The sequence below is a fragment of the Squalius cephalus genome (genome assembly GCF_949319135.1).
Source record: "Squalius cephalus genome assembly, chromosome: 12".
In the NCBI taxonomy this organism is placed as follows: domain Eukaryota; kingdom Metazoa; phylum Chordata; class Actinopteri; order Cypriniformes; family Leuciscidae; genus Squalius; species Squalius cephalus.
Window position 1 is genome coordinate 806,288 of NC_137133.1, and position 25,080 is coordinate 831,367.

A 25,080-nucleotide genomic window follows, 5' to 3' on the forward strand; every position below is an offset into this window, starting at 1 on the left:
ATTCACAATGTGAACTTAGGAGTCTCGTACAGGAACCCTGACCAGCAAGAAAGAACACTAGTTATGTAAACAGTTTATTTGTGTATACTTTTCCCAACATAAAGTCATTTGAACTACAGGAGCAGTAAAACCATAATGCAGAGGAAAGGGGCAAAAAACAAAACAAAAAACAGGAAATAAAAAATTAAAATAAATACAAAGCATGAAAACAGATTTAATCAAAATAAATGCAGTATTGGATTTGTACAGGAAAACTTCAGATGAGCGTCAGGATGTATTTACACAAAGCTATGAACAGCAGTCTCCAAGACACACCGTCCCAAAGTTTATCTCACACAGTCTCACATTTATCATCATTTGCAGTGAATAAAAGGCATTTTACAAAACCAAACAAAAAAAGGTTGAGGATGAAATGACAGGTGACTGTATAAAAGGCCTGGTCAAAGCCTAATAAATATCCAGGGTTCAGATGGAGAGACACACAGCCACTGATTGCGAAGGTCCATATATTGGCGTTGAGGAGAGGGCGGGAAGCACTCCGAGCTGCTGAGAGAGAGAGTGGGAGAGAGAGAGTGGTTACGCACTGACAGAAGCCCAGCGGGGGGGAAAGATGCGATTGGCACTGCTGGAGATCCAGCCGTCAGGAGCGTCAGGAGCTCACGCAGGCACAGATCCACTGGACACGGCACCAACCACAGGACACGAGCACCAGCACGCCCCGCAGCACGGCCCGCTCAGGACACATCTGCACACACACAGCAGCAGCGTCAGCACACACACACACACACACACAGATATGAACGCAGAGAGAGAGAGAGAGAGGACACGTACAGCTGGCAGGCTGCTCTCCAAACCGCCTCATCAGCTGGTCATGGGTGAACTTCACGAACGCATCGTACTGTTCTGGAAGACAAGAACACACAACTCCATCAATCATCGGATTAGCCAACAAACACACGCCTGCACTGGAGATCACCTTTGGGTTTTGTAATGGCCATTAATGTGAGCGCTGTGTTTCAGAGTTAAAACGCTGCTGCTGGTTCCAGCTTCTCTTTACTTTTCTGATGCGCTCCTAAATTCATCAACTTAAAGGGATAGCTCACACAAAAATGACCCCATGATTTACTCTCCCTCTAGCCATCCTGCATGACTTTCTCCTTTCAGACGGACACAATCTGAGTTATATTAAAACATGTCCTGGCTCTTCCCAGCTTTATAATGGGAGTGAATGGAGCCTGAGATTTTGAAGCCAAAAAAAAAGTGCATCATCCATGATACAAGTAATCCATACGCCTCCAGGGGTTAATGAAGGCCTTATGAAGAAAAATATACATATGGAGAGTTCAGATGCAAAAGCCTCTAAGTGCCATCTGAAATTTTCTTCTAGAGTGATCATTTTTATCAAGCTTGTATATTTAAGTTCAGTAAATGTCATTTAAGTGAAATTACTGAACTTAAAAATACAAGCTTGATAAAAATGATTATTCTAGAAGAAAATTTCAGATGGCACTTAGAGGCTTTTGCATCTGAACTCTTCATATTGATCCCTTTATAAACTAGAATCACTGGCGTCTGGTAACGGCCGTACGTGAGCCAGGACATTTTTTAATATAACTCTGATTGAGTTCGTCTGATGGCTTGAGGGAGAGTAAATCATGGGATCATTTTAATTTTTGGGGGAACTATCCCTTTAAGAGCATGTGATCGTTGGGGATGAAGCCCTGTGCCCGGTTGCATAAAGCACCTTAAGTTTTTCCCTTAAGTATGATACTTAAGGGGCGATTTCCCCTTACCTAAGAGGATAACTTAAGGGTGTTGCATATAATCTCTTAAACGGTTCTCTTAGGTAAGTGAAACATTTAAGTGTTTCACGACAGTGATCCTGGATTCACGTTATAAAAGTCTGTTGTTGCCATATATACGCAAAACACTAACACGCCGCGTCGCGTCTAGGACAACTGTATCACACACCGGACGCGCACTTTCTCAGTTTATGGCCAGCAATATTGTTATGTTTAAGGACATTATGGAATTAAGATAATGTCTGTACATTATGTTATGGCTGTACTGTACAATTAAATATAATCGTTGCTATAAGTCTGCAGTCTGAACACTTGTCTCAGAGCGTCCGTTAACTGAATGAATTGAGAATATCACCTGAAAATCCGATACACACTAATTGTAGCCTACATTTATTGAATGGTAGCCGATTTATGCACATGTAAAACATCCCACTACTGAAAACTCCCAGTTGCAAAAAAACGCAGTGCTATATGCAGTTGTAACACCGCAGGTAAAGAGTGGTTGTGATGTGTGACATGGTCAAGGTCGCTCTCTAGTTTGTTAGCGATGTATTGCGCAAATATTGTGCGTCGATCAAATCGGTATTCTTGCAACAATTTTTCATGCTAAGATGGTCCAAAGGGTTCTACCTATCCCTAAAAATTCTTCTTGACACATAATGATCTTCAGCTGGTTCCATAAATTCAGCCATGTCGTCTTATTTTTGTCCACGTTACTCTTAAGGTTACGATTTCCAAACCTTAAGTTAAACTTAGGGAAATGACCGTTAAGGGGTTTTATGCAACACTTAACGCTTTTTAAGGGATTATTTAAGTGAAAAAACAGCATTTAAGGGAAATTCTAAATGTTTATGACGTTTCACTTAAAGAAACCCTTAAGTAACACTTAAGGTTTTTTTTCTGCAACACCCTTAGGTTTAAGGGAAACATAAGGGCGAACTTAAGAGAAAATTACACTTAAGGTGCTTTATGCAACCGGGCACTGGAACTGTGGATGTATTCTGAGGGAAAGAAAGCAGCGGATACCTGCGAGTTTGGTAGTGAGGATCTCGTCGTACTCTTCCCGGACCTTCTCCTCGCGCTCCTTCAGCAGACGCTCGCAGATCATGCCCACCTGCTTCAGCGTGAAGAGCGGCTGCTCCCGCCGGGAGGGGGACACGGACCCGGAGGACACGCCTGCGGGAGACAGAGAGCTGCGTCAGTCCTGCGGTGCGGCCTAGTGACAGCACACCTTCATCATCATCATCATCATCATCATCATCACGCACTGCGTACTGGATACAGTACTCACCACAGCTTTAAGCAGGAAAATAACATTAGCCTTAAACTGGACAACAGACAAAAATAAATATTCCAGGCATTTTCATTTGTTTTCCTGTCTATGGGTGCACCGGTAGGATTTTATTTTTTGGCCGATACCAAAATAGTTTTTTGTAATAGCCCTAATATCAAAAGCCAGTTTACTTGACCTCCTTCTCCAGGAAGTGACCAACTCAACCACATGAGTGTCTACCGCACGAAAGAAATCCGGTCGAATGCTGGAAGGTGGAAAGTGGACAAGCTCAAACCGTTTAGACCCCATTTACACCGGTATTCAGTGTCGTCCACTGGTGATCCGATCCACCAGAACACAAGCTGTCAACAGGGCCATAAAGACTTCACTCGTGCCATTACTGGATGATTCAGTGTTTCTGAACGAATCTCTTGAATGAATGATTCAATGACGAACACATTTTAACAGTCCCTTGTCTCGATGTTACTGATACAATCTTTATTTGAAGCGTCACGATACTTTCTAAAGGTGCTTTCCTCTAATCTGATCACTACTGTAGACATCAGTGTTTATATCTGAACTATAATCTTTTATCCAGCACTTCTGTGATAATCTGACAGAAATAATGAGACTGATGTTGAAAAGCCTGTTAGTGAAGCGGTTTCATATCTACACATGACGACTGCTCTCTCTGATCAGATCTGAGTGTTCGCTGTGATCGCACTCGTCTGAGCTTTAATAGACAGAGCCGAATCATTTTGGCCTTCTGTTCACACTGAGACGGCGTCTTTATAAAGGAAAACAAAGCTTTTTGAAAACGCTCTCCAAAGTGGAGACATTTGTAAACGCAGTTCTCGTGTTGTGGTGTGGACTGTGAAGCCGGAGGGATTTAAAAAAGATGACGCAAGTTTAGTCATGTGACGTATATTGTACACCGATAGGTATGTATGTTTATACCAGCATTGTGCCTGTCATGTGCTGTTCACTTTCACACTGCTGCTAAAATATTCTACTTTGCACACCCTTCATATCACAGTCCTGCAAAGATGATAATTTACTCACATTCGCTGTCCTGCGGCGATACATGAGAGCAGAAGTGTTTTAGACCAAACATATAACGGTGAGAGAGTGCGACTGGACGCATTAAAGTGAATGCTGAGATATTCTGCTAAATAAAATGATCCTGTCAGAAGAATTGCACGGTAACTTTCTCATTTATTTTACCGTCTGCATCATCTCAGTGAGCTTCTGTGAGGTTTAAGCATGTGCAGTAAAGGTGAATTTAGTGTTTTCAGGCGTTTTCCAAGCGCTGGTGTGTACGAGAGCGCTGTGGAGTGCCTCTGGACGGCCTGAGAGAGGTCCGGCTGTACCTGTGAGTGTGGCCGAGCTGGAGGAGGAGGCGTGCGGCTGGGACTCGAGGCCGCACACGGACTCGCTCTGCTGGAAGCTGCTCTCCAGGTGTCTCCTCTTCTGCATGCGCTTGTACTCCTGCTTGATGTTGCTCAGGATTTGCTCTGCAAGAGGGAAGCAAAGCATTCACACATTATACAGCCACTCCCGAACATGATCACTAGAGCTGGGACAATACACCCATCTCCCGACTCAATACTATCACAACACTTGGGTGCCGATACGATATGTATTACGATTTTTTTTTTAAGAATTGCAATTTGATATTGCAATTTTTTTACTCTAGGCCATGGGGGAAAGTTAAATCATACACTTATACAGACATGATGTATAAGATGAGTCATTTACAAAAACAAATCACATCTTTCTGACTTTTATTTCAGAAGCATCATACAACACTACAATCTCTTGAATAAATTATTCAATAAATACATTTAAGTCACTTGTCGCCACTTAGTGGCGAAACAATGTAATCGATAAATGCGTTATTTTAAGTTTCTGTCAAAAGCAGATTCTGATCGCTATCGTAGACATCAGTGTTCATATCTGAACTTCTATCCCAGCACTGCTATGATCATCTGAACTGTTGCTTCACAGAAATAATGAGACTGTGATGTTGAAAAGACTGTTAGTGAAGCGGTTCATGACGACTCTCTCCGGGTCAGCGCCAGCACACATCTGAGCGTTGAGATATGATTACGTCAAAGTTTGATAGACAGACGAAATTAAAGATCGTGTGTGTTTGAATGGAGATCAGTCTTTTAAAGATGAACCGAGCAGCTCTGCTGTCTCATCTCTCTCAGTAGCGCAAGAGCTTTCAAGGTTTGTGAAATTAAATGTTCATTAGATATTCAAAGATTTGTTTAAATGATATAAATGTGCATTTGCTGACGGTACATGAGAAAGTGTGAACCTTTCTGTAACTAATAAGATAAAAGCAAACAATACTTTTACATAAAGTGTTTTCCTCCTTTGTTTAGCAGTTTTAATAGCGGCGTATGAGACAGGACTGTTGGACAGAGCGTACACTAACAGAGGAGAGCTGTTAGTTACACACACACCTGTCAGGCCCAGCTCATGTCAGCTCAGGTCCAGCTCTGCTCCATCAGCGCTTTCAATCGTAAAATTATAAATTAATCTTTAATTTATTTCAATCAAAAACAATTGCTATACGCCTGTAGCTTCTTTATTTGGATCATGATAAAACCACAACCATCCAATCAACTCCCCAGGACAAACTCAAGCCCCGCCCACACCTGTTCCTGAAGCCGTTTATCAGTTCATGATTACACACAATACCATATTAACTTACAATATGTATAGGTTATTATATAGTGCACAAAACAAATTAAAAGTTGTTCACTTGATAAACTTAATTCAATTAATTAATAATAGCCTATTAAGCAAATAATTGACCGTCATTACATACCTTTTTATAACTGAAATATTTGGACATTTAGCCTAACACTTAAGACAATTACATTAACGATGATTGTGAATAGGTTATGAGCAAATACGTGTAAACTAAGCTATCATCAGGCTAATTGACTATCTGTATGCTATGCTAGTACATAAGCTGAACAATACAGACATTAAAAGGTCATTATAACGTAGTTCAAGCAGCATATATTATATATTATAGATGAGAGTGTTAAAAAATGAAGAGAATACATTTTAAAAGAAGTCTGAGCTTGGGGTCCTGATCTCGAGGAGGACCTGTAAAGTGTACTCTCTTTAGCGCCTGATTACAATTCCTAGTCCTACTAAATCTATAATATACAATGTTCAATTATAACACACCGTTTCACTCGGATATACGTCACAATGGATAAGAAAAGGCTAGCGCAACTTCCCTTTCATGCTGACTTTAGGAGTGTTTGAACTTCCGGAAACCAACTGTTGCACTATTCTACAGTTTACCAACGCGAGCACCAGCTGTGACACACACACACACACACACACACACACACACACACACTGCTGTGATTACTCGGACAGCGAGAATGTGCTTCTCAGAAACAAAACAAAGACAAGATCCCCTGCCGTTACCAGATCCACCAGCAGGAAGAGCCGAACCACTGATGGCGACGTCACTTCCGGTCCATGACGGAACACCAAAAACCCCTGATCAACATCACAAACACTCCAGCTGCTAATACACCGATAATAACCCTTTAAAAATAAACGAGTTTAATGTGTTTCGCAAACACGGTCAGTAATCGTGTCAAACAGCAGCATCACTAACGTTCCGCGACCGGAAGCCTGAGAGTTATCAAACATCTGTGTGTGCAGTTATCAGCATTCCTGGCCCATGTCGAGCTGAGAAACCCTCGCTACGGGTTAATTCTCTAGTTTTACAGTGTAAATGGAGAGTACATGCAATAAAGAGGATCACATTTAGTCTAGTGTGTTTTGATGGTGTGGCCAGCTGACAGAAGTGACGTTAACGTTACCTCAGAGGAGTTTAGCATGATTCCACCCGTTCACACACAGTCTCGAGGGTCTGATGAAGTGAGGGCTGACACACACACACACACACACACACACACACACTGACCTGTGGTGAGGGCTGAGGACACCCTGCCGAAGGGCGAGGGCTCCATGCGCAGGTACTTCTGCGGGGACGCGCTCGAGCTGGACGGAGACAGGGGCGCGCATCTCCTCCTCTTCGGGGACGCCTGGTTCAGCAGAGGGTCGAAATCCAGAGTCCTTTTCAGAGTGGCTCCACACGCCATCTTAGTGAGAGACTGGGGTTTTATTTAAAAAAGAACGCGGAGAGAAGAAATAATCCGCCCGAGAAGCGAAAGCCCCCTGCTAAGATCTCAAGGGAACACGACCCAATCGCTTCGTTTTTATTCAAATTCTGCGTTGACCTTCGGGCCAAAACGTTGACTAAGCAAACACAGACGCGTATATGCACGGGGAAATGTTGTTATGGAGTCGATACTCCTCATGAAAGCACCGATGATTTCGGATTGTGCCGAGCCCAGGTCCGACGCCTCTTGAGCGAGCGCTAGCCGGCTAACAAATATGGCGTGGAAACAAAACATTTGACGACGCCGCGTCTCTGCGCATGCGCGGAGGCTTTCAGCCGAAGCCGGTACTTGTAGTTTTATGCAAGATTCTTCCTCACGCTCGTTTCCTGTCTAGAGCTGAGGTTAAAACTACATAACCCATAGCGCCCTGCTCGCTTTTCTCTCCGAGTGAAGTCGCCCATTGGTGGTTTCGGATTGTTTGTGGATTTGAAAAAAGCCCCTAAAACAACACGTCCATTAATACGTCAAACTCCTGTTTGCTGTTAAACTTTTATGCTAACGTTTAATTGAAATGAAATGGATAAAACTGAGTGAAGATTGTTAATTCAAACACGTATTTTAATAATAAAACATAAAAGAACAGATGTAAACATAATACATTTCAAAAGAGGGTAATCTACAGCCTTCCTTTTATTGACTGGACCGTTCCTAATATTCAGTATGTTTTCATGTTCCCATTATACAGCCACCTGTAACAATTTTTTTTTAATGTATGACACATATTAGTCACACTTAAAAGGTTAGTTGACCCAAATATTATCATTCTGTCATAATTTACTTGTGTTGTTCCAAAATTCTATGACTTTCTTTTTTCCTGTGGAACACAAAAGGTTTTTTTGCTGGTAACCAAACCGTCTTTGTGATCATTGACTTCCATTGTATAGACGAAAACAACATTCCTCACAATGTTTTCTTAATGTTCGATAGAAGAAAGAAACTCAGAGGTTTGAATGATGACAGAATGACAATTTATAATCCCTTTAACCACAGACATTATTTTAATCTTACATAAATCTAAAAAGCCTTAAAAATTCCTGAGGTAACCAGCTGTGTTTTAAAGCTCTGCTCATTACAGGGCTTTAAATGGTTCAGTCCCTCATTACTGACACGCTATAATCCATCACGTTCACTGTATGATCACAGCATGATGACTTGTATTATCAGAAAACACAACAGGAGGCAGATGATTTGGCTTAGCACTGTTCAGGACTCACTATCACAGCTTATGCCGTGACTAAAGACTTATTTTTCAGTCAAGCACATGCCTAATTAGTTCATTTATAATCATACCAGGGTTATGCTGTTTTTCAAAAAAAAATTGAAATTTTTTTTTTTTTTTTTTTTTTTTTAAATACACCTCTCATACAACTCTGTTTTCAATCAACTGAAAGGCATCTATGCTAATATTAGTCTTTTTGCATTGGGATGCCTATCCTGAGAGAGTACATGGATCTGCGAGATCCAGCTTGACCTTGTCTTTGAATCGTGACCTGTGCCAAGAACACTGCGAGGGACAATCAGCCAATCAACATCTGTGTCCATTCAGCTTTCCATTATAGACAGAGGAGGATGAACTACTTATTCAGAGCTCCGGAAAGCTAAGATAGCTAAGATAACTTACTGCCATTCACAGCTCCTCCCCTGTGGCTTCATGGGACAGTAAAGAGTCCATTTCAAGACGTCAGCGGAAGAAGGTCATCTGGTACTTCTCGACTACTGTTTTATGAATACTGTGAATTCAGACATACTACTCTTTTCATATCCTGCTTTTCACATACTATATAGTCCATAAGTTGACTACTTCTTGTGTCTATTGGTGGTTGGCAGGCCAATGTGGGATTGCAAATTTAAAAGGACACACTAAGGTCAGCTCATTCCCATATAATAGCAAGCAATCTAACATTCAGGATGAAAACAGATGATCCTGTTTCCACCGGGTATTTCGTGAACAGGCATGAAAACAAGAGGAGGGATTCTTTGCACGAACCGATCATATCCCATCATATCCGATCATATCCCATCATATCCGATCATATCCCATCATATCCGATCATATCCCATCATATCCGATCATATCCCATCATATCCGATCATATCCCATCATATCCGATCATATCCCATCATATCCGATCATATCCCATCATATCCGATCATATCCCATCATATCCGATGGAGGCATTGCCTTCTCTCACGTGACTTTCTCCCATTCATTCTCAATATAGTGTCGCTGTAGAACAGTGTTATTTTAGAAAAAAGGAGGCACTGCTTTGGTTGAACTTTGGTTCAGCTTTGCATTTCAGGGCTCATTAATGCTTGTGTGCTTGTCCGGGACAAGGGTTAAGTGAAAAATAATTTTACTCTGCCTGACTGGACAAGTAGCTTCAAACTTTAATGATGAAGAATAACTAGGGAAGTATTGAAACGCAAGAATGATTCTGACTTTATTACATTCAGCGTAAACTCGCACCTGGTCTCTTTGTGAGAGACTTTAGTGGAGAAATCAAAACAAATGAGTGTAACAGCACACATAAAGAAACTCACAGAAGAAACAAACCGAGGTAAAAATTAAAATGTTGAGTTTTTTTGTTTATAACATATGATATAGTTATTTAACATAACACTACCAATAATAGTTAAAATGTAAAGCAACACTCGGCGTGGTGTTTACTGAGTGAGTCGTGTGAACAAATCGTTTGAATAAATGACTCATGGCTGAATCAGAAATCGCCGCCTATACCCTCAAATAGGGCGTTATTTGTGGGAACAGCCATTTGTAGTGGTGTCCAAAACCATATTGAGTGCATTCATTCAATCCCACAATGCTCTGCAATAACGAGTGTACAGCCGATGCATGCTCCTTCAAGTGAACTGTATTAGTGGACTAGCGTAGGGAATAGTGAATGAGGGTTTAGGGGGCGATTTCAGATTCAGCCAATGACTCATTAAGACTTCCTGTCATTTGCCGCCACCTAGTGTCAGCATTACACACATGCGTCGCGGTGATCACGTGACCAGCGCCGGCCAATAGTGAGGCGGGTTCAGGCGCAGAACCAGGAAGCGCTGCACAGTTTACACTACCTCAACAGCGGAGGAGACTGACATGGAAGAGAAGAGATTGTTGAATAAAGTCAATATTTTGGGGGGTTTTTTGCACACAAAAAGTATTCATAACATTCATACTCATAACATTATTGAGTCACATGGACTATTTTAATGATGTGTTTACTACCTTTCTGGACCTTGGAAGTTGCAATGAAGTTGCTGCCTATGGCAATATTTCATCAAAAAAATGTGTGTTCTGGAGATGAACACAGGTTTGGGACGACATGAGGGTGAGGAATTAATGACAGAAATTTCATTTTTGGGTGAACTATCCCTTTAAGAATCAAACTGTGCTTTTGCTGACCTGTCTCTAGTGCAGGACCAGGTGCACCTCAGAGCTTTTGCTGATGCTCTTTACCTCATGAGGATGTGATGCTTATCTAGATGAGGTATATTTGAGCTTACAGCTGGAGGCAGATGTCCTCAGTTCTCGCCTCCTTCCCCTCTGGGTGTGAGATCAGTATGGATACGGACTAAACCACATACGCCTGCCTTAGTTAGACTTGAGGACCACAGCGTCAGACAGCACAATTCTCAATTAAGAATCCAGCTAAAGATATACTCAAGTTTCCCACACCATATTAATGAAACGATGTAGTAAATCACGTCACCTATGTCATAAAGGTTTAATGTTATACAATCAATCAGTTTAAAGCAAAAGAAAACAGTCCCTTCATCTCAGAAATCTTTTTTATGTCTTCTTAGATTTTATAATGAATTCAAGCAAGCTCATTTTCTGCCTCTACCACCTACTGGCAGTGTCACGCAGTGATATTAATGATTAATTGATAGGCCTAGTGATGATATTAAGGAGAAAAAAAAAAAAAAGAAAAGAAAAGAAAAAAATCAGATTCACTTTTCCCCTTGATAAAAATAAAGAGATTAAGGACCACATGCCCAGTGCTGAGTCTGGATATATATGAGGACTAATGCATTCCCTTTCATCTCAATGGCAGCTGGTCAGCTGGAGCATGTAGGCAATACGAGGACGGCCATCTTTGCTCCTGGACACTTATGTGGCCTCAAGTGGAGTCGGAAATATTGTAATTATGTGATGTTGGAAGGGGCGTCTTGATTTGAAACATGGCGGAAACACTGGCCTATTATATAATAATCTATAGAGCAACGTGTGCAGAAAGCAAGTGTAGAGAATTATAGTGAATCATTTTGACAATTATTTTAATTTTATGTTGTATGCCAAGTAGGCTACGTAGCCTACAGGTCAGCTGATAGACAACAGCACATTTAGTTTTGATAATCTACATGTAAAAGATGTAAATGAATCGTTTTGAATTCAGGTGTAGTTATTTGGGTCACTTGTTTTGTCTGGGCTCCTTCAGTGAATGCGTCACGTGTCATAATAACAAACGCCCGACTGGTGCCGATAGCAGACAGACCTCGATTCAATGTCAGTTTGCTATCTGTGGACACTTGAAGGCAGGGTCCATTCCACAAAGTTCTCATTAAAAAAAGAATAATGATGCAGACTATATCGTTTCTTTCCCATTGTTTCACAGTGTTGTTTCTCCTGTATTGGTGCGCTTTTGTTGGTGTGTTGTGTGAAAGGCCCGTGATCGGGTGAGTCGGAAACCCCATCGGTGCGCGCGGCCGTGAGTGCGCGCGCGCGTGAGCAGCAGCGCCGCCCGCCATTTTACATTATTGGGAATCCAGCGGAGCTCCGCCGGGGAGTCACTTACCCGCCCCCAGAACACATATTCAGCACACACACACCCGAGCAGACCAGCAGATCATCGCCAGGTAAGCGTGAGGCCGAGCTGTGCGAGCTTTCGTGGCGTTTCTCGCGGCGCAGGCGTTTATTTTACCGGTGTTTGGAAACAATGTGCTGGGGGCGCGCGCGCGGGGGGAGGGGTTTTACCGGACACGCTAAACACGCGCTAGCCTTGTGAGAGCAGGCCTTTAAAACACATTAAACGCGTAAATATGTCGCCAGCGGCGTATTTTTGTATTAGTAATTACAGCGTGTGGTTGCACACTAGATTCGCTCATGTTGTGTGTGTCTGTCTGTGTATGAGTCACGCTGCTGGGTTACTAAGCTAATGCTAATGCAGCTACTTTGAGTGAAGACGCGCTCCGGAATCAGATTTAACGATTTTATCAACAAAAGATTAAGGATTTTTTGTGGAAAAATGCTTTAATGGTAGGTTTTGCGCAACGCGTTGTCGTCTTGCAGCTGTTTTAATGGTGATTTTGTTGGTGTGTGTGTAGTTGTGCAGGGCCCTAGACCCAATGCTGCACGCGCGCCAACAGAGCCGACGCGCGCACGTGTGCTTTTAGCCAGTAACGCTTTCTTAATGTGTGTGTACATTAAGATGCTGTTTATCATCAGATTTAGTCTCTTTCTGGACTTTAGAGTGAATGAGCTCTCGCACATGTGTATTATAATGAGGGAAGATGGTTGAGTGTCAGAGGGGCTGGAACACCACACACACGAGCACATGGACCGCACTTGTTTACTGTGGTTGCAAACTTTGTAGATAAGTATCCGGGCTGATTGTTTGTGGAGTGAGAGGAAGATGTGCTCTGTCTGTTAGGGGTTTGGGTGGGTCTTTTGCTGGGATGATTTATGCGTAATTGTGTAAGTAAATATGAAGCGCTATATTTAGCATTGCATGCAGGTTAAAACAACCTGGGTGATTTTGAGATTGCAACACTGAACCCTTCTCATAAAATTGAATATCCACGTAATTTGTGTAATTGTCTACCCAAACCTGCAATAATTTGGCTCATTGCATTTGAACAGATTTCTGGAGACATGGCCACAGAACATATTAATGGGAATGGTACAGAAGAACCAATGGACACGACTGCTGCAGTTACCCATTCTGACCACTTCAACACTTTATTAGAAGCTGGTTTACCACAAAAAGTTGCTGAAAAGCTAGATGAAATTTACCTAGCAGGTAAGCCAAAACTCGGACCCTTCCAAATTGACTCCTCATCCTTTCTTGTATCACATTCAATGCATGTTGAACTGTACGTGTCATGTTTTCTTGCGTAGGGAATTGGCAGGTAATTAGCAACTTTGTGTGGTTTCACCGTGGGTAAATGGGTACTGCAGCGTTAGCTGATGCTGAGTCGCACTGACACACCGGGCCGCAGAAATAAAGGCTGGATTGAGCGTGTCTGGTTGGATCCTGAGAGGGGATTAGCTCTCGTTGTGAAAGGGGGCCGGGTGGGGGGGGTGTCCCGGGGGACGCGGGCCAGCTGGGCGTATGCCGGGACAATAGCGGCAGCTGTCTGGAGCGGGACAGGTGATGCGCCCCTACGGCTTATCACGAACAGATGCTGATTGTGAAGGGGGTGAGAGCACTGCCCGGACAACCGCTCATATTCACATCACTGTATTAACGGGGAGAGCTGCTAATGCTCGCGGGTGAAGTGTTAGCGATGGCGATTTCCAGCAATGCTATAGCAGTCGTGGTTTGATTGCCAGTATCTTGGAGAACCCTGTGGCCGATGTAAAGCCAGGAGGCTCTGTGTGATATCAGACTACCCGATTTAAAGATAAATAACACCTGCATAACAATCGCTTCAATAACATTTATTTTACGTTTAAATAATGAAAATATATCAGATTAATTGGAAAATATATTACTGTGCACTTTTTTTTTTTTACTTAAACTGGAACGTTATGCCAAATGAGTTTAAAGCAGTATGTGATATAAAGTTTTACTTTGTAAAGTAATGGTTTAAAATAAACCACAGCTGTACGCATATTTAAATTTAATAATTTTGGGTTACACTTTATTTTAAGGTGTCATTGTTACAGTGTAATTATATATTTAAGTACTGAGTAATATTAAGTAACTGCATGTACTTACTATAGGGTTAGGGTAGGATTAGGGTTTGGTGTAGGGTTAATTGCATGTAATTATGCATAATTTACTGTTATTACTACAGTAATTACATGTACCTTATGTAACAATGACACTGTAAAATAGTGTTACCTAATTTTTTTATGAATTATTCGTGATGCCAGCGTTGGAAGCATCCTTAAAATAGGTACAGATTATTTAGGTATAAATGCGTATAAATGATGCGGGTTAGTAATTTATTATTAATTAATTTTTGTTGTTTTAGAAAAGCCTTTCTAGCGACCCGAGATGCAGATTAGCTTATGCTATACTCGCCATGTGCAATACATATTTTCCAGCTTTGTACTGTCCCGATTCAAATAAACATTTAAATAAATAAAATAAACTGATGTACTTTCGGTAGTAATTTCTCGATTCTGTAATCGTATTGTGTTTTTTATAAAAAGTTTGTATGCATTGGGAGGCATTTTCTCAAACAAGAGACAGATAGTGCTAATCTTACATGCATAGTTTGAAATGTGCGCATTATTTCACATGGACATAACATCCCGGAGCAGAAAGAGTACACTTGTTTTTATGCAGGCGACACATGCACACTACAGAAGACATTAGTGTGGGTTGTTCAAAGACTTGTTTTAATTTTATAAATGCATATTTACTGAATGTTGAGTATGTGAAGGTCTAAAGCATTTTCCTTTCACCTACTAATAGAAAAGTATAAGCTATTTTACTTTTATTCTATAGCGTTCACTTTCTTTAAACCGGTCTAATAACCGGACACAACTGTCAGACGCTGTAACCTAATGATGGAGGGCGTGAGCTAAGGGTCTCAGCGCTGGGACTTATTTTTAATGCTAGCACCTGTCAAAATGTTGCCTCCAACACTTAACGGCTAAGCAGAAACTCTTTATCAGCCGATCCTGATGACATGTCAGATATCAGCTGATGTTTTGTCCACTAGAATTTTGCCAGGTCTTTAGACAGCCGAATCCTCCTGCCTTTAAAAGTGTTTATCCCGTATTCTCAAGTGACTGCAGAAGTCATTAGCATTCCCGAAGTCTGTACTGAAGCCCAGTCCAAATGATGATACACACGAACTCTCTCTCAGAGAAACCTTGATGAATATTGCGTACTCTGACTGGACGGGGTCACGTGTCAGCGCTGAGCTCTCGCTGGTTGTCTCCCGCAGGCCTGGTGGCGCACAGTGACCTGGACGAGAGGGCCATCGAAGCGCTGAAGGAGTTCAATGAGGAAGGGGCTCTGCAAGTTCTGGTCCAGTTCAAGGAGAGCGACCTATCCCATGTGCAGGTGAGTGAGACTCGGGTGAAGCATGGAAAAAGTTAAGTTAACCACTTTATTAATCCCACAAGGGGCAATTATATTATGGCAGTGGCATCACATCACAAACAAAAAAGCAATCATTCCACATACACGTATCTACATGTTACAACATTCCAGTGCACCGTGCTTCATAATACAATTCACATCAGAAGCAAAAAAAAAGCAAGCACCTCAAGAATCCTTAAAGGGTCGTCGGATGCTCATTTTCCATAAGTTGGGATGATTCTTTAGGGTCTTCATGTAAAGTTTGTAACATACTTTGGTTGAAATTCCTCAATGGTTGTGTAAAACACCCTTTACCTCCTCAAAAACAGCTCTGTTCACAGCGACCCGCTTCGGTGCATATAATGATAATGAGCAACTGATCACAACCCTTATATGCAAACTCCATATAAAAGTGAATTTTGCATCCGATGACCCTTTTTAAAAAAATAATAAAAAATCATATTAATTCTGAAAGGTTTCTCTCTCTCTCTCTCTCTCTCTCTCTCTCTCTCTCTCTCTCTCTCTCTCTCTCTCTCTCTCTCTCAGAACAAAAGTGCCTTTCTCTGTGGAGTGATGAAGACCTACAGGCAGAGAGAGAAACAAGGGACCAAAGTTCTAGATTCCACTAAAGGACCAGATGAGGCAAAAATTAAGGTGTGTTTTGTCCCTTTAACAGTTGATTCCCACTAAAAGCGTGCCTGTTGATTCATTGGTTGGGTCTTGTTTTTCAGACTTTGCTTGATAGAACCGGCTACACCCTTGATGTCACCACAGGTCAGCGCAAGTACGGCGGGCCTCCGCCAGAGTCCGTCTACACAGGAGCTCAGCCCTCGGTCGGGACGGAGGTAATCCCGCCGCTCGTGCTGTGAGGCCGTGAAGCGCTAGGTCGGGGTCTCGAAGGCTGTGTAAATGATGACTTATGTACACTGTGCTGGAGTAACTTTGTTACGATGACAGTTACCGCTAAGATCTGACTCGACAGCCTCTCCACGCTAGAGAGCCGTCTGTCTGCGGTACACCGAAGGCCCTGATATACCCTCGGCAAAGTGTTTCTTGTGTTGTTTGCTTAGTTGTAAACGGTGTGAAACCCCTTTGCTTCAGTGATATACAAGATTCCCCTCCAGCTCGTGACATGTCCATGCTCACAGTCTCCACGATTTCATCTAAACATTTTTCTTTTTTCCCCAACAAATCCCCTTACACTATAAAGTAGGGCTGGGTATTGACACAAATTTCTCAATTCGATTCGATTTCGATTCACAAGCTTGCAATTCGATTCGATTTCGATTCAATATTGATTATTTTGGATATCAGGTACAATGCATAGCAAATTTTCTCAAGGAAAAACAAATCTCTTAACTAATGCTGTAAACTATGGGAGTGAGCGAGCCTATAGGCTTCATTAGCCTACTATAATATTGAAGGTAAAAATTAACTGATTTGTATACAAACACTTAAATTACATTATTTATAATACATTTATATGAAATATAAACATTTAAATGGTGGCTGTCATAAAAACCTGCCAGATTTATTCAAACATGCATTAAATATTGAAGAACATTAAAAATTATAATGAATATGTAATATGGTGCATATATTTAGCAAAATGCTCCTCTCTAGAGTTAATATTTCTCACTGACTGACGAGTTTATGGTCAAAAGGTTTATGGTTTTCTGAGGTAAATGTGACGTTACATGACATTGTTTACAAGCTATTTTACTGACGTCTTTCCACGGTTGAAACACTGAGCGATTCCATGTCACATGATACGAATTTCGAGAAGTTGTACTCTATCTTTTAACACACTTTCAGATGATCATTCATGTTTATGCGCTGTAACTGGTGTTATTAAGGCGGAGGAGAAGATCATGTGCTTCTCTAGAGCTGAGCCAGAGCGATCTCACGCCACTGCGACAATTATATTTATGTTTTTGATTTTCGTAAGAAAATGGATGTAATTTTAAATCTGAGTAACAAACCACAAAGATTACTGCGATTTATTGGATGGGATGCACTACAATGTTCCATTCATTCATCAACTGAAAACAGGATGACTAGCCTAATCGATTCTTGGGATTTAAGAATCAATATCCGTTCGTAAAAATGAGAATCGATTAAAATCGAGAAATCAATTTTTTTTTTTTATCCAGCCCTACTATAGCGTCACTTCTTCTTGCCAGTCATCCATGTTTGTTTACTCTAAAGCCACGTTTACTGTGAGAGATTTTGTGAGATTACCGGTGTTCACAGGCGGGACTCTGGTTGTGTGTGAATGGGATCTGCTAGTGTGTATTGTGCTTTCCTGGTCACATCACGACACTCCACACACTAGAGGAACAAAGCTGTGACATCTATGATTTCTTATCGTCATGGTTGTGGTCTCTCACAAAATATTTTAGTGTGACCCCAGCTTTAGTTTTGGAAAAGCACCCAGCGGGATGAGCCGGACCCGACATGAAGCTCATGTCTTTTACCCCTCTTAGTTCTAGGCTTCACAAATTTGTTGATTTGAGATTTTATGCAAGAGGATGTACACCGATGTTTGAGAACACCCCTGAGAAGTGACACTGTTATTTTAGTAACTGATATTTTCTGTTCATTTTATTTTGTTTTTAAATGTCTAATCGTTTTGTTTTTTTGGTCTATGAACTAAATGAAAGTGATGTTAATGTATATTTTATTTCAAGCAATTAATTTATGGTTTTAGTTAACGACAATAATACCAGGCGTCACAATCAGTTATTAGAGTGATTTAATGAATCACTATTTTTGAGTGCACGAGTTTAATGCTGATACATTGAAGGTAAAGTTCATGAAGTCGTATTGCTTGGTGGGTGTTTCTACGAGCTCTGATCCGTCATTGACTGCTCTGTTCTCTCCGTACTGCAGATCTTCGTGGGGAAGATCCCGAGGGACTTGTTTGAAGACGAGCTCGTGCCTCTGTTTGAGAAGGCGGGGCCGATCTGGGACCTGCGCCTGATGATGGACCCTCTGAGCGGCCTGAACAGGGGCTATGCCTTCCTCACTTTCTGCACTAAAGAGGCTGCACAGGAGGCCGTCAAGCTAGTAAGACATGCTAATCCGTACAGGTCCATTCATGACTGTATACCTGCTGCTTCTGTCTTCACGTGTCAATGCATGGCTAAAACTGGAACTGAACTCAATCAAATCTCAGAAAACCTCATTGGGGTGTTTATGGGGGGTCACATTTCCTCCAGAGAAATGCAGTTGGCTAGTGATAGACATGGGTGTTGCTTTGCAAGTGAGGCTTTACTAATGCACCAGTTGTTCAAGTATTCAATCTGTTTTTCTCCTCTTAGTGTAACAATCATGAAATTCGCCCGGGCAAACATATTGGCGTGTGTATATCAGTGGCCAACAACAGACTCTTTGTGGGCTCCATTCCCAAGAGCAAGACAAAAGAACAGATTGTTGAAGAGTTTTCCAAAGTCACGGGTGAGTTTTGCCTTGAATGAGGGCGCGTTCCTGCGCGCATCCCGGCGTTTTCTTCACGTGCTTAGTTCACTCGGATTCTCTAAAGATGTGTTTAATGTTTCTTTCTTTTGTTTTTTGTTAGAGGGTCTTACTGACGTAATCCTTTACCATCAGCCGGATGATAAGAAAAAGAACAGGGGCTTCTGTTTTCTGGAGTACGAGGACCACAAAACAGCAGCGCAGGCTCGACGGAGGCTCATGAGCGGCAAGGTGAAGGTGTGGGGCAACGTGGTCACCGTCGAGTGGGCCGACCCCATCGAGGACCCCGACCCGGAGGTCATGGCGAAGGTCAGAACATGATCACTGACAGGGCAAAACCAGCATCACTTTCTCATGTGACTGTGCAGACGATGGGTTGTGTACGCTGTTCTGATAGCGTTTCATGCTAACTTGACGGCCTCTCCAAGTCTACACATGTTGGTTAGCTCTGCACTCCAGCCTGATGCTGAACTATCCTCTGGGGCCTGTTAACACCTGGTCACTTCATGCGTCTTTACTGATCGGATAGCTGTCTGATTCATTTACACCTGGTCTCAGAAATGTGTTTCCGAAAATCAGATATAAATCTGATCTTTGATTCCTGCGCTATATGCAAATTTATGATTCACGTCAATGAATGCAACGGATATGAGCTGCATTTTATTGATAATCAGCTAATTTCAAGATTAAAGTCTTCAATGTGAGAGAGCGCAGCATCATCAGTGGTAAGACCATTTAGTCTCACTGCTTCTAATGAAGATGATTGTGTTTTGATTGTGTGTGACTTACTTTGTTTCATTTGTGGTAGTTGGTTTGTTGAAGAGATGCGTGTTGTAGTAGCACCGTAACATCTGGCTATATGTCATATAGCCTATAACATGCTCTGACATCTATTTTTTTACATTTGGGAAGAGTAAAATTTACATATGTGGTTTCAACAATCAGATGCATTTACACTTGTCCAGTTTCGTCAGGAATGCGTCCCAGACCTCCTCCTGAAGTGGTGCGAGCGATCGGGTTTAAGGGCATTTACACCTGGTCCGATCAGAGAAAGCGCATGAAGTGACCGGTTGAAAACACCCAGGGCCAGTTTACACCTGATCTAAGCGCTCATATGTAGGATCTGCCGGAGCTCATGCTGTCCTCTCCTCTGCTTCTCTAGGTGAAAGTGTTGTTTGTCAGGAACCTGGCGAACAGCGTCACAGAGGAAATACTTGAAAAAGCTTTCGGCCAATTTGGCAAACTGGAGCGAGTAAAGAAACTGAAAGACTACGCCTTCATTCACTTCGACGAGCGGGATGGAGCGGTCAAGGTGAGAACCGCTTTGAACCGCTTAATGAGGTACGAAAGTGTTTGTTTTGAATGGTCATTACAGTGGTGTGATGTCGTGGATGTTCACAGGCGCTGGCAGAAATGAACGGCAAAGATTTAGAGGGAGAGCACATTGAGATCGTGTTCGCCAAGCCACCCGACCAGAAGCGGAAAGAGAGGAAGGCGCAGCGTCAAGCAGCGAAGACCCAAATGTGAGTGTTACAGGTGTACAGCCCTGCTCCTGCAGAGTTCAGCTCCGCAACGCTGGTTTTGGAGACTCAGGTGTGTTTGATAAGGTTTGGAGTAGGGCTGCACGATATCGGTTTGGCATCAATATTGCAATGTACGCATCCACGATAGTCACATCGCAGGATGTGTGATGTCACGTATAGGGATCGTAGTTAATCCGCCATCCGGACGGACCGGCTGCTCCCCGTTTCAGAACGTTTAAATCATAATAGGGTGAAAGTTACCAGTTGCATGTGATTAAGTGGAGTCAGGCAAGAGGGCTTTTCTGTGCGCGCACAGAGCCGAATTCAGTTCTCTTTCTTGAACGGCCATGTGCACGCAGAATGAAGTCACAATGCCCGTCTCGGTGAGTATCCTCGTCAACACAATCGGTTATGTTGGAAACAGAAAGAAAACGAATGCGTGTCATTTATATTAGGTCTGTGCATTCGTCTTAAAGGGACAGTAGCCTAATAAACCTGCAGCTGTTTGTCACAAATGGTGATTAAACAACTGAAGAGAAAGAGAAAATAACATTTATACCTTTTAAAACGTGTTTTTTATTTATTTATAAATTGTATTATATTAGTTATATATCATTTATACAGTGAAGACTTTAATTTTACATTTGAGTATTCAATTTCTGTCCCTGAATACTGTTAGATTTACCTGAAAAACGTGAAGCGCTGCTTATTTCAGTTGTACCTTTCTTCTATTGTATTTATCTATGCTTGTGATTTGTTTATAATTTTCAGTGCAGATTCACTCCTCTACAAAATCACCCCAATTATTCTAGAATGATTAATTCTTTTCAAATAGAGCTATATTGAAATCATCTGGTGAAATTGTTTTTATATCGCAATATATATTAGAGAAAAACAAAATATCGCAATGTAATCCCCCCCCCCCCCCCCCCCCCAAAATCGTGCAGCCCTAGTGTAGAGCTGAACTCTGCAGGACCGGACACCCTCGATTAGGGCTGGGACAGTAAATCGATGCATCGTGAATTGAGAAATGATTCTGGATCGATTCCAATTTTTACATCGTGATTCTCTGGAATTGATTCTGAGTTCAGTTTTTAACAGCAGACGGCCCTGCGTGCTTTACTGTGCGCTCACACCGGCGAGGGCGGTGAGGCTTGGACGGTGAGAGTGGTGAGGAGACTTGAAGTCAGGTCAACTTTATGGTAATAAGCTATGACGTGGTTCAGCGGCAACCAATCAGAATGTAGAAGTCCTCCGTCCCCGAATCTTTCTCCGGCGTTGTTGGAAGGGTGGCGGTGTGAACGTACAGTTAGAAACAGCCGTAATCTGCTGGCTTCCACTGCCTTACTCCACTCGAACCTTCTTTAAATAATCATTTAGTTCGAAAAGGTTGAAGCGAATCACAAGGGTGTTTGCCATTTATATTTACATTTACATTTTTTTTACACTAAAAAAGTTTGAATCGATCCACGAATTGCGATGCATTGATTTATTGTCCCAGCCCTTCCCTCGACTGACATCATGAATGCGAACCTCTCTGTGTGACCGCTCTTAGACCTGAACATGCCTCTCTCTCTCTCTCTGTCACAGGTATGACGATTACTACTACTACGGCCCTCCTCAAATGCCGCCTCCTGCCAGGGGCCGGGGCAGGGGAGCCAGTCGGGGGGGCTACTCCTACCCGCCCGACTATTACGGCTATGAAGATTACTACGATTACTATGGTTACGATTACCATAACTACAGGGGCGGCTACGATGACCCGTACTTCGGCTACGATGACTTCCAGGCGCCGGCCCGGGGCCGAGGGGGGCGCGGAGGCGGGGCGAGAGGCGGGGCGTCTCCGGTGCGGGGCCGAGGGGCCAGCGCTCCACGGGGCAGGGCGAGCTTCCCCCAGCGCGGAGGCGGGCCGGGGGCCAGCCGGGGCCCGCGCGGAGGAGCCAGAGGCGGGGTGCTGCCGAGAGGCCGCGGGGTACGTGGTGCTCGGGGTGGACGCGGTGGAAATGTAGGAGGCAAGCGCAAAGCTGATGGCTACAACCAGCCAGATTCCAAACGGCGCCAGACCATTAATCAGAACTGGGGCTCGCAACCCATTGCACAGCAACCCTTGCAAGGTGGCGATCATTCTGGTAACTATGGTTACAAATCTGACAACCAGGAGTTTTATCAGGATTCTTTTGGGCAACAGTGGAAGTAGAGAATGTAGGGCTCTTTTTTTCTTTTCTTTTTTTTTTTTTTCCAATAAAAAAAACAAAAAACCTTTTTATAGAGACTTGATTGGCCCTCAAATCCATTAACGGTTGCCTCTCTCCTCCTCCTGGCGGGTTTTTTTTGTACATATTTTAAGAATCCGCTTGGACTCGATCAGTAGTCACTCCCACCTGCTTCTGCCGAACTGTTTTTGTTTTATGTTTTGCTTTGGAAGTCGTTTCCTACTTTTTAAAAATCGGGATTTGAAATTTTTAAATTTGCAATTTTGTGCTCAATCTGTCTTATTTGGCTCTATAGTACCATGTATGTTCATAGGAATTTTGCTCTTTATGTCTTAAGTAGGTAACAGCAACAACAACAACAAAAAAAGACGAAAAAGGAAAAGGAAAAAAAAAAACACTGTCTCTTAAACTTGTATTCAACAAAGTAAAAAAAAAAAAAAGAAATTGCTATTTGTATGTTACAAAAGATAATGCTAGTCAAATAGCTTGTCTTGTTTTTGGGGAAAACGATTAAAAAAAAAAAAAGGAAAAAAAAAAGGACTTTGATCCTTATTTTTGGCTTTACATTTTGGCTTGTATTCTTTGCTGTTTGTCTGCTTGAATAAACATACACGCACCAGTGTACAAAAACTCAAATTGTGTTTCAAATTCATGTTTCGGCAAATTCTCTCTTCAAATTGCCTACAAATTTATGGCTCCTTGTGGAAGAAAAGGACTAAAGGTTTGCTTGTAGACATGTGCTGCTACCTCACTCTGCATGCCTTCAAATCGAGTCCGCATCCTCTCTCTCCACTCAAGCTTTGTGTGAGCACACACTCCCCATTCCACACGAGGCTTTCTTTACTCGCCTCCCCCGAGGTCCCCGTGTGTTTTAGAGAAACTTCACGAGGACAGAGGCTAAACTCGATGAAAGCCACAGAAAGCACAATTTGACGCGGCGTGTTTCCGGACGAGGCGTCTGTCGCTGGAAGCTCTAGCTCTCTTTGCCCTTGCACGATTATCCCAAATTTGAGCAACAGTGGGAAACTGCCATGCATGTCGTGTGTGTTCCCGCTCACACCCCTCCTGATCTCCCTGACCCCTCGCTCTCTCTCTGCATGCCTGAACGCGTAGAGCGACGCTAGAGTCTCTAGTGAATGCTTCTGCTTTCTCTCTTTCTCTCTCTCTCTCTCTTTGACATCCTTGCGGTCGTTTGTGTGAATTTTCTTTTTCCTTTGTGTTGTATTCATTGTTAACGCTCCTCTAATTTGTGTTCCTTTTGTTACCTGGCTAGCAGGGAAAAGGGGTCGAGGCTGGTCCTGACATGTCCCAGTGAAGACAGACTAGCTCAGTGGGGTCACGCCAGCTGATGATGATGATGATGATGATGATGGTAAGGTCCGTGCCACGGTCCGACTCAGTTCCTGCCTTACGGAAGCATATCTTCTCCCGTCTGCCTCCAAGATTGCCATCAACAACGCAGAGTCGCCATTAGACATGTTTGGACTCTTCTCTGTGTATTGTTTTCTTTTGTTTTTGTATTTAATTTTTTTTTTTTTTTTAAGTTTCTAAGAATGTCCCAGAAACCCTTGTGTCATGAAAGAGAATGCTATTTGCAGTTACTTCTGGAGGTCAAGTAGCCCAAAGGAGTTTTATCCTTAACGTTACATGTATTTTGCACTTTGTAGATGTTTGAAGTGGCTTGGAGGAGCTTTGATGCTGTTGTATATTTTTGTGCATTTTAACTGCGGCTTATGAGGATGAACATGTTAAGCTTGTATATGAGTCTTGCGTTTTATTTTATTTTAATTTTTTTTCCTTAGTTGTTACAACCTGGCGTGATTGACCAGGCATTCCAGGTGAAATGGTTCTTTTCTGAACCCTTTTTTTTTTTTTTTTAGGATTTTTTTTTTAATAATTATTTTTAGGAATTTTTATTTTTTTGGAAAGGGTTGGTTAACTACCTCATCCTGGAGGCTGAAACTGCCCTATCTGTACTGTACATATGGAGACCTAATGCAAGCAGGGCTTTTTATATTCAACTTATGCACAAGGGCAACATCAGAGCCAATGTACCTAGTGTATCATAGTCCTTTTGTAATAATGCTGAACAGTCAGACTGGGCATGTGGACGACACTCATGATGAGTCTAAAGCAGCGTCAGTCTGAGCTCTGAGGATGTAGTTACAGGTTGAAGACAGGTCACTTGTTTGTAAAGACTTGAACTTGAGGAAAAAGCTACTTTGAGAAGCTTTAGCTGTTTCTCAGACCCCCCCCCCCCCCCCCCCCCCGCCCCAAATGAATTGCATTTTAAAGCTTTATT

The 25,080-nt window shown here is 42.4% G+C and overlaps 2 protein-coding genes across 11 annotated transcripts; one reads left to right on the forward strand and one right to left on the reverse strand.

The window, feature by feature from the left end:
* Window positions 1–68: 68 nt before the first annotated feature.
* Window positions 69–7,548, reverse strand: akirin2 (akirin 2). 2 transcript variants are annotated; one of them, XM_079887623.1, is made up of 5 exons: window positions 7,043–7,530; window positions 4,446–4,589; window positions 2,829–2,978; window positions 832–903; window positions 69–733 (listed from the first exon to the last, which is right to left on the reverse strand). In XM_079887623.1, the coding sequence occupies exons 1-5, from the start codon at window positions 7,218–7,220 to the stop codon at window positions 441–443; spliced, it is 837 nt and encodes a 278-aa protein (XP_079743749.1). In that variant the 5' UTR covers window positions 7,221–7,530; the 3' UTR covers window positions 69–440. The 2 variants fall into 2 exon arrangements, with proteins under 2 accessions (XP_079743749.1, XP_079743750.1); XM_079887624.1 differs by having other exon boundaries at window positions 664–745; window positions 7,043–7,548.
* Window positions 7,549–12,004: 4,456 nt separating this feature from the next.
* On the forward strand, window positions 12,005–24,898 carry syncrip (synaptotagmin binding, cytoplasmic RNA interacting protein). Of its 9 annotated transcripts, none has more exons than XM_079887560.1 (12): window positions 12,013–12,161; window positions 13,165–13,324; window positions 15,429–15,547; window positions 16,112–16,219; window positions 16,297–16,410; window positions 18,458–18,634; window positions 18,889–19,024; window positions 19,146–19,351; window positions 20,205–20,354; window positions 20,444–20,565; window positions 22,156–22,694; window positions 24,052–24,898. In XM_079887560.1, exons 2-12 carry the CDS (start codon window positions 13,177–13,179, stop codon window positions 24,078–24,080), a joined length of 1,848 nt encoding a protein of 615 aa, XP_079743686.1. In that variant the 5' UTR covers window positions 12,013–12,161; window positions 13,165–13,176; the 3' UTR covers window positions 24,081–24,898. The 9 variants fall into 9 exon arrangements, with proteins under 9 accessions (XP_079743693.1, XP_079743686.1, XP_079743687.1 ...); XM_079887561.1 differs by having other exon boundaries at window positions 24,055–24,898; XM_079887562.1 differs by having other exon boundaries at window positions 22,156–22,679.
* The last annotated feature ends 182 nt before the right edge of the window (window positions 24,899–25,080 follow it).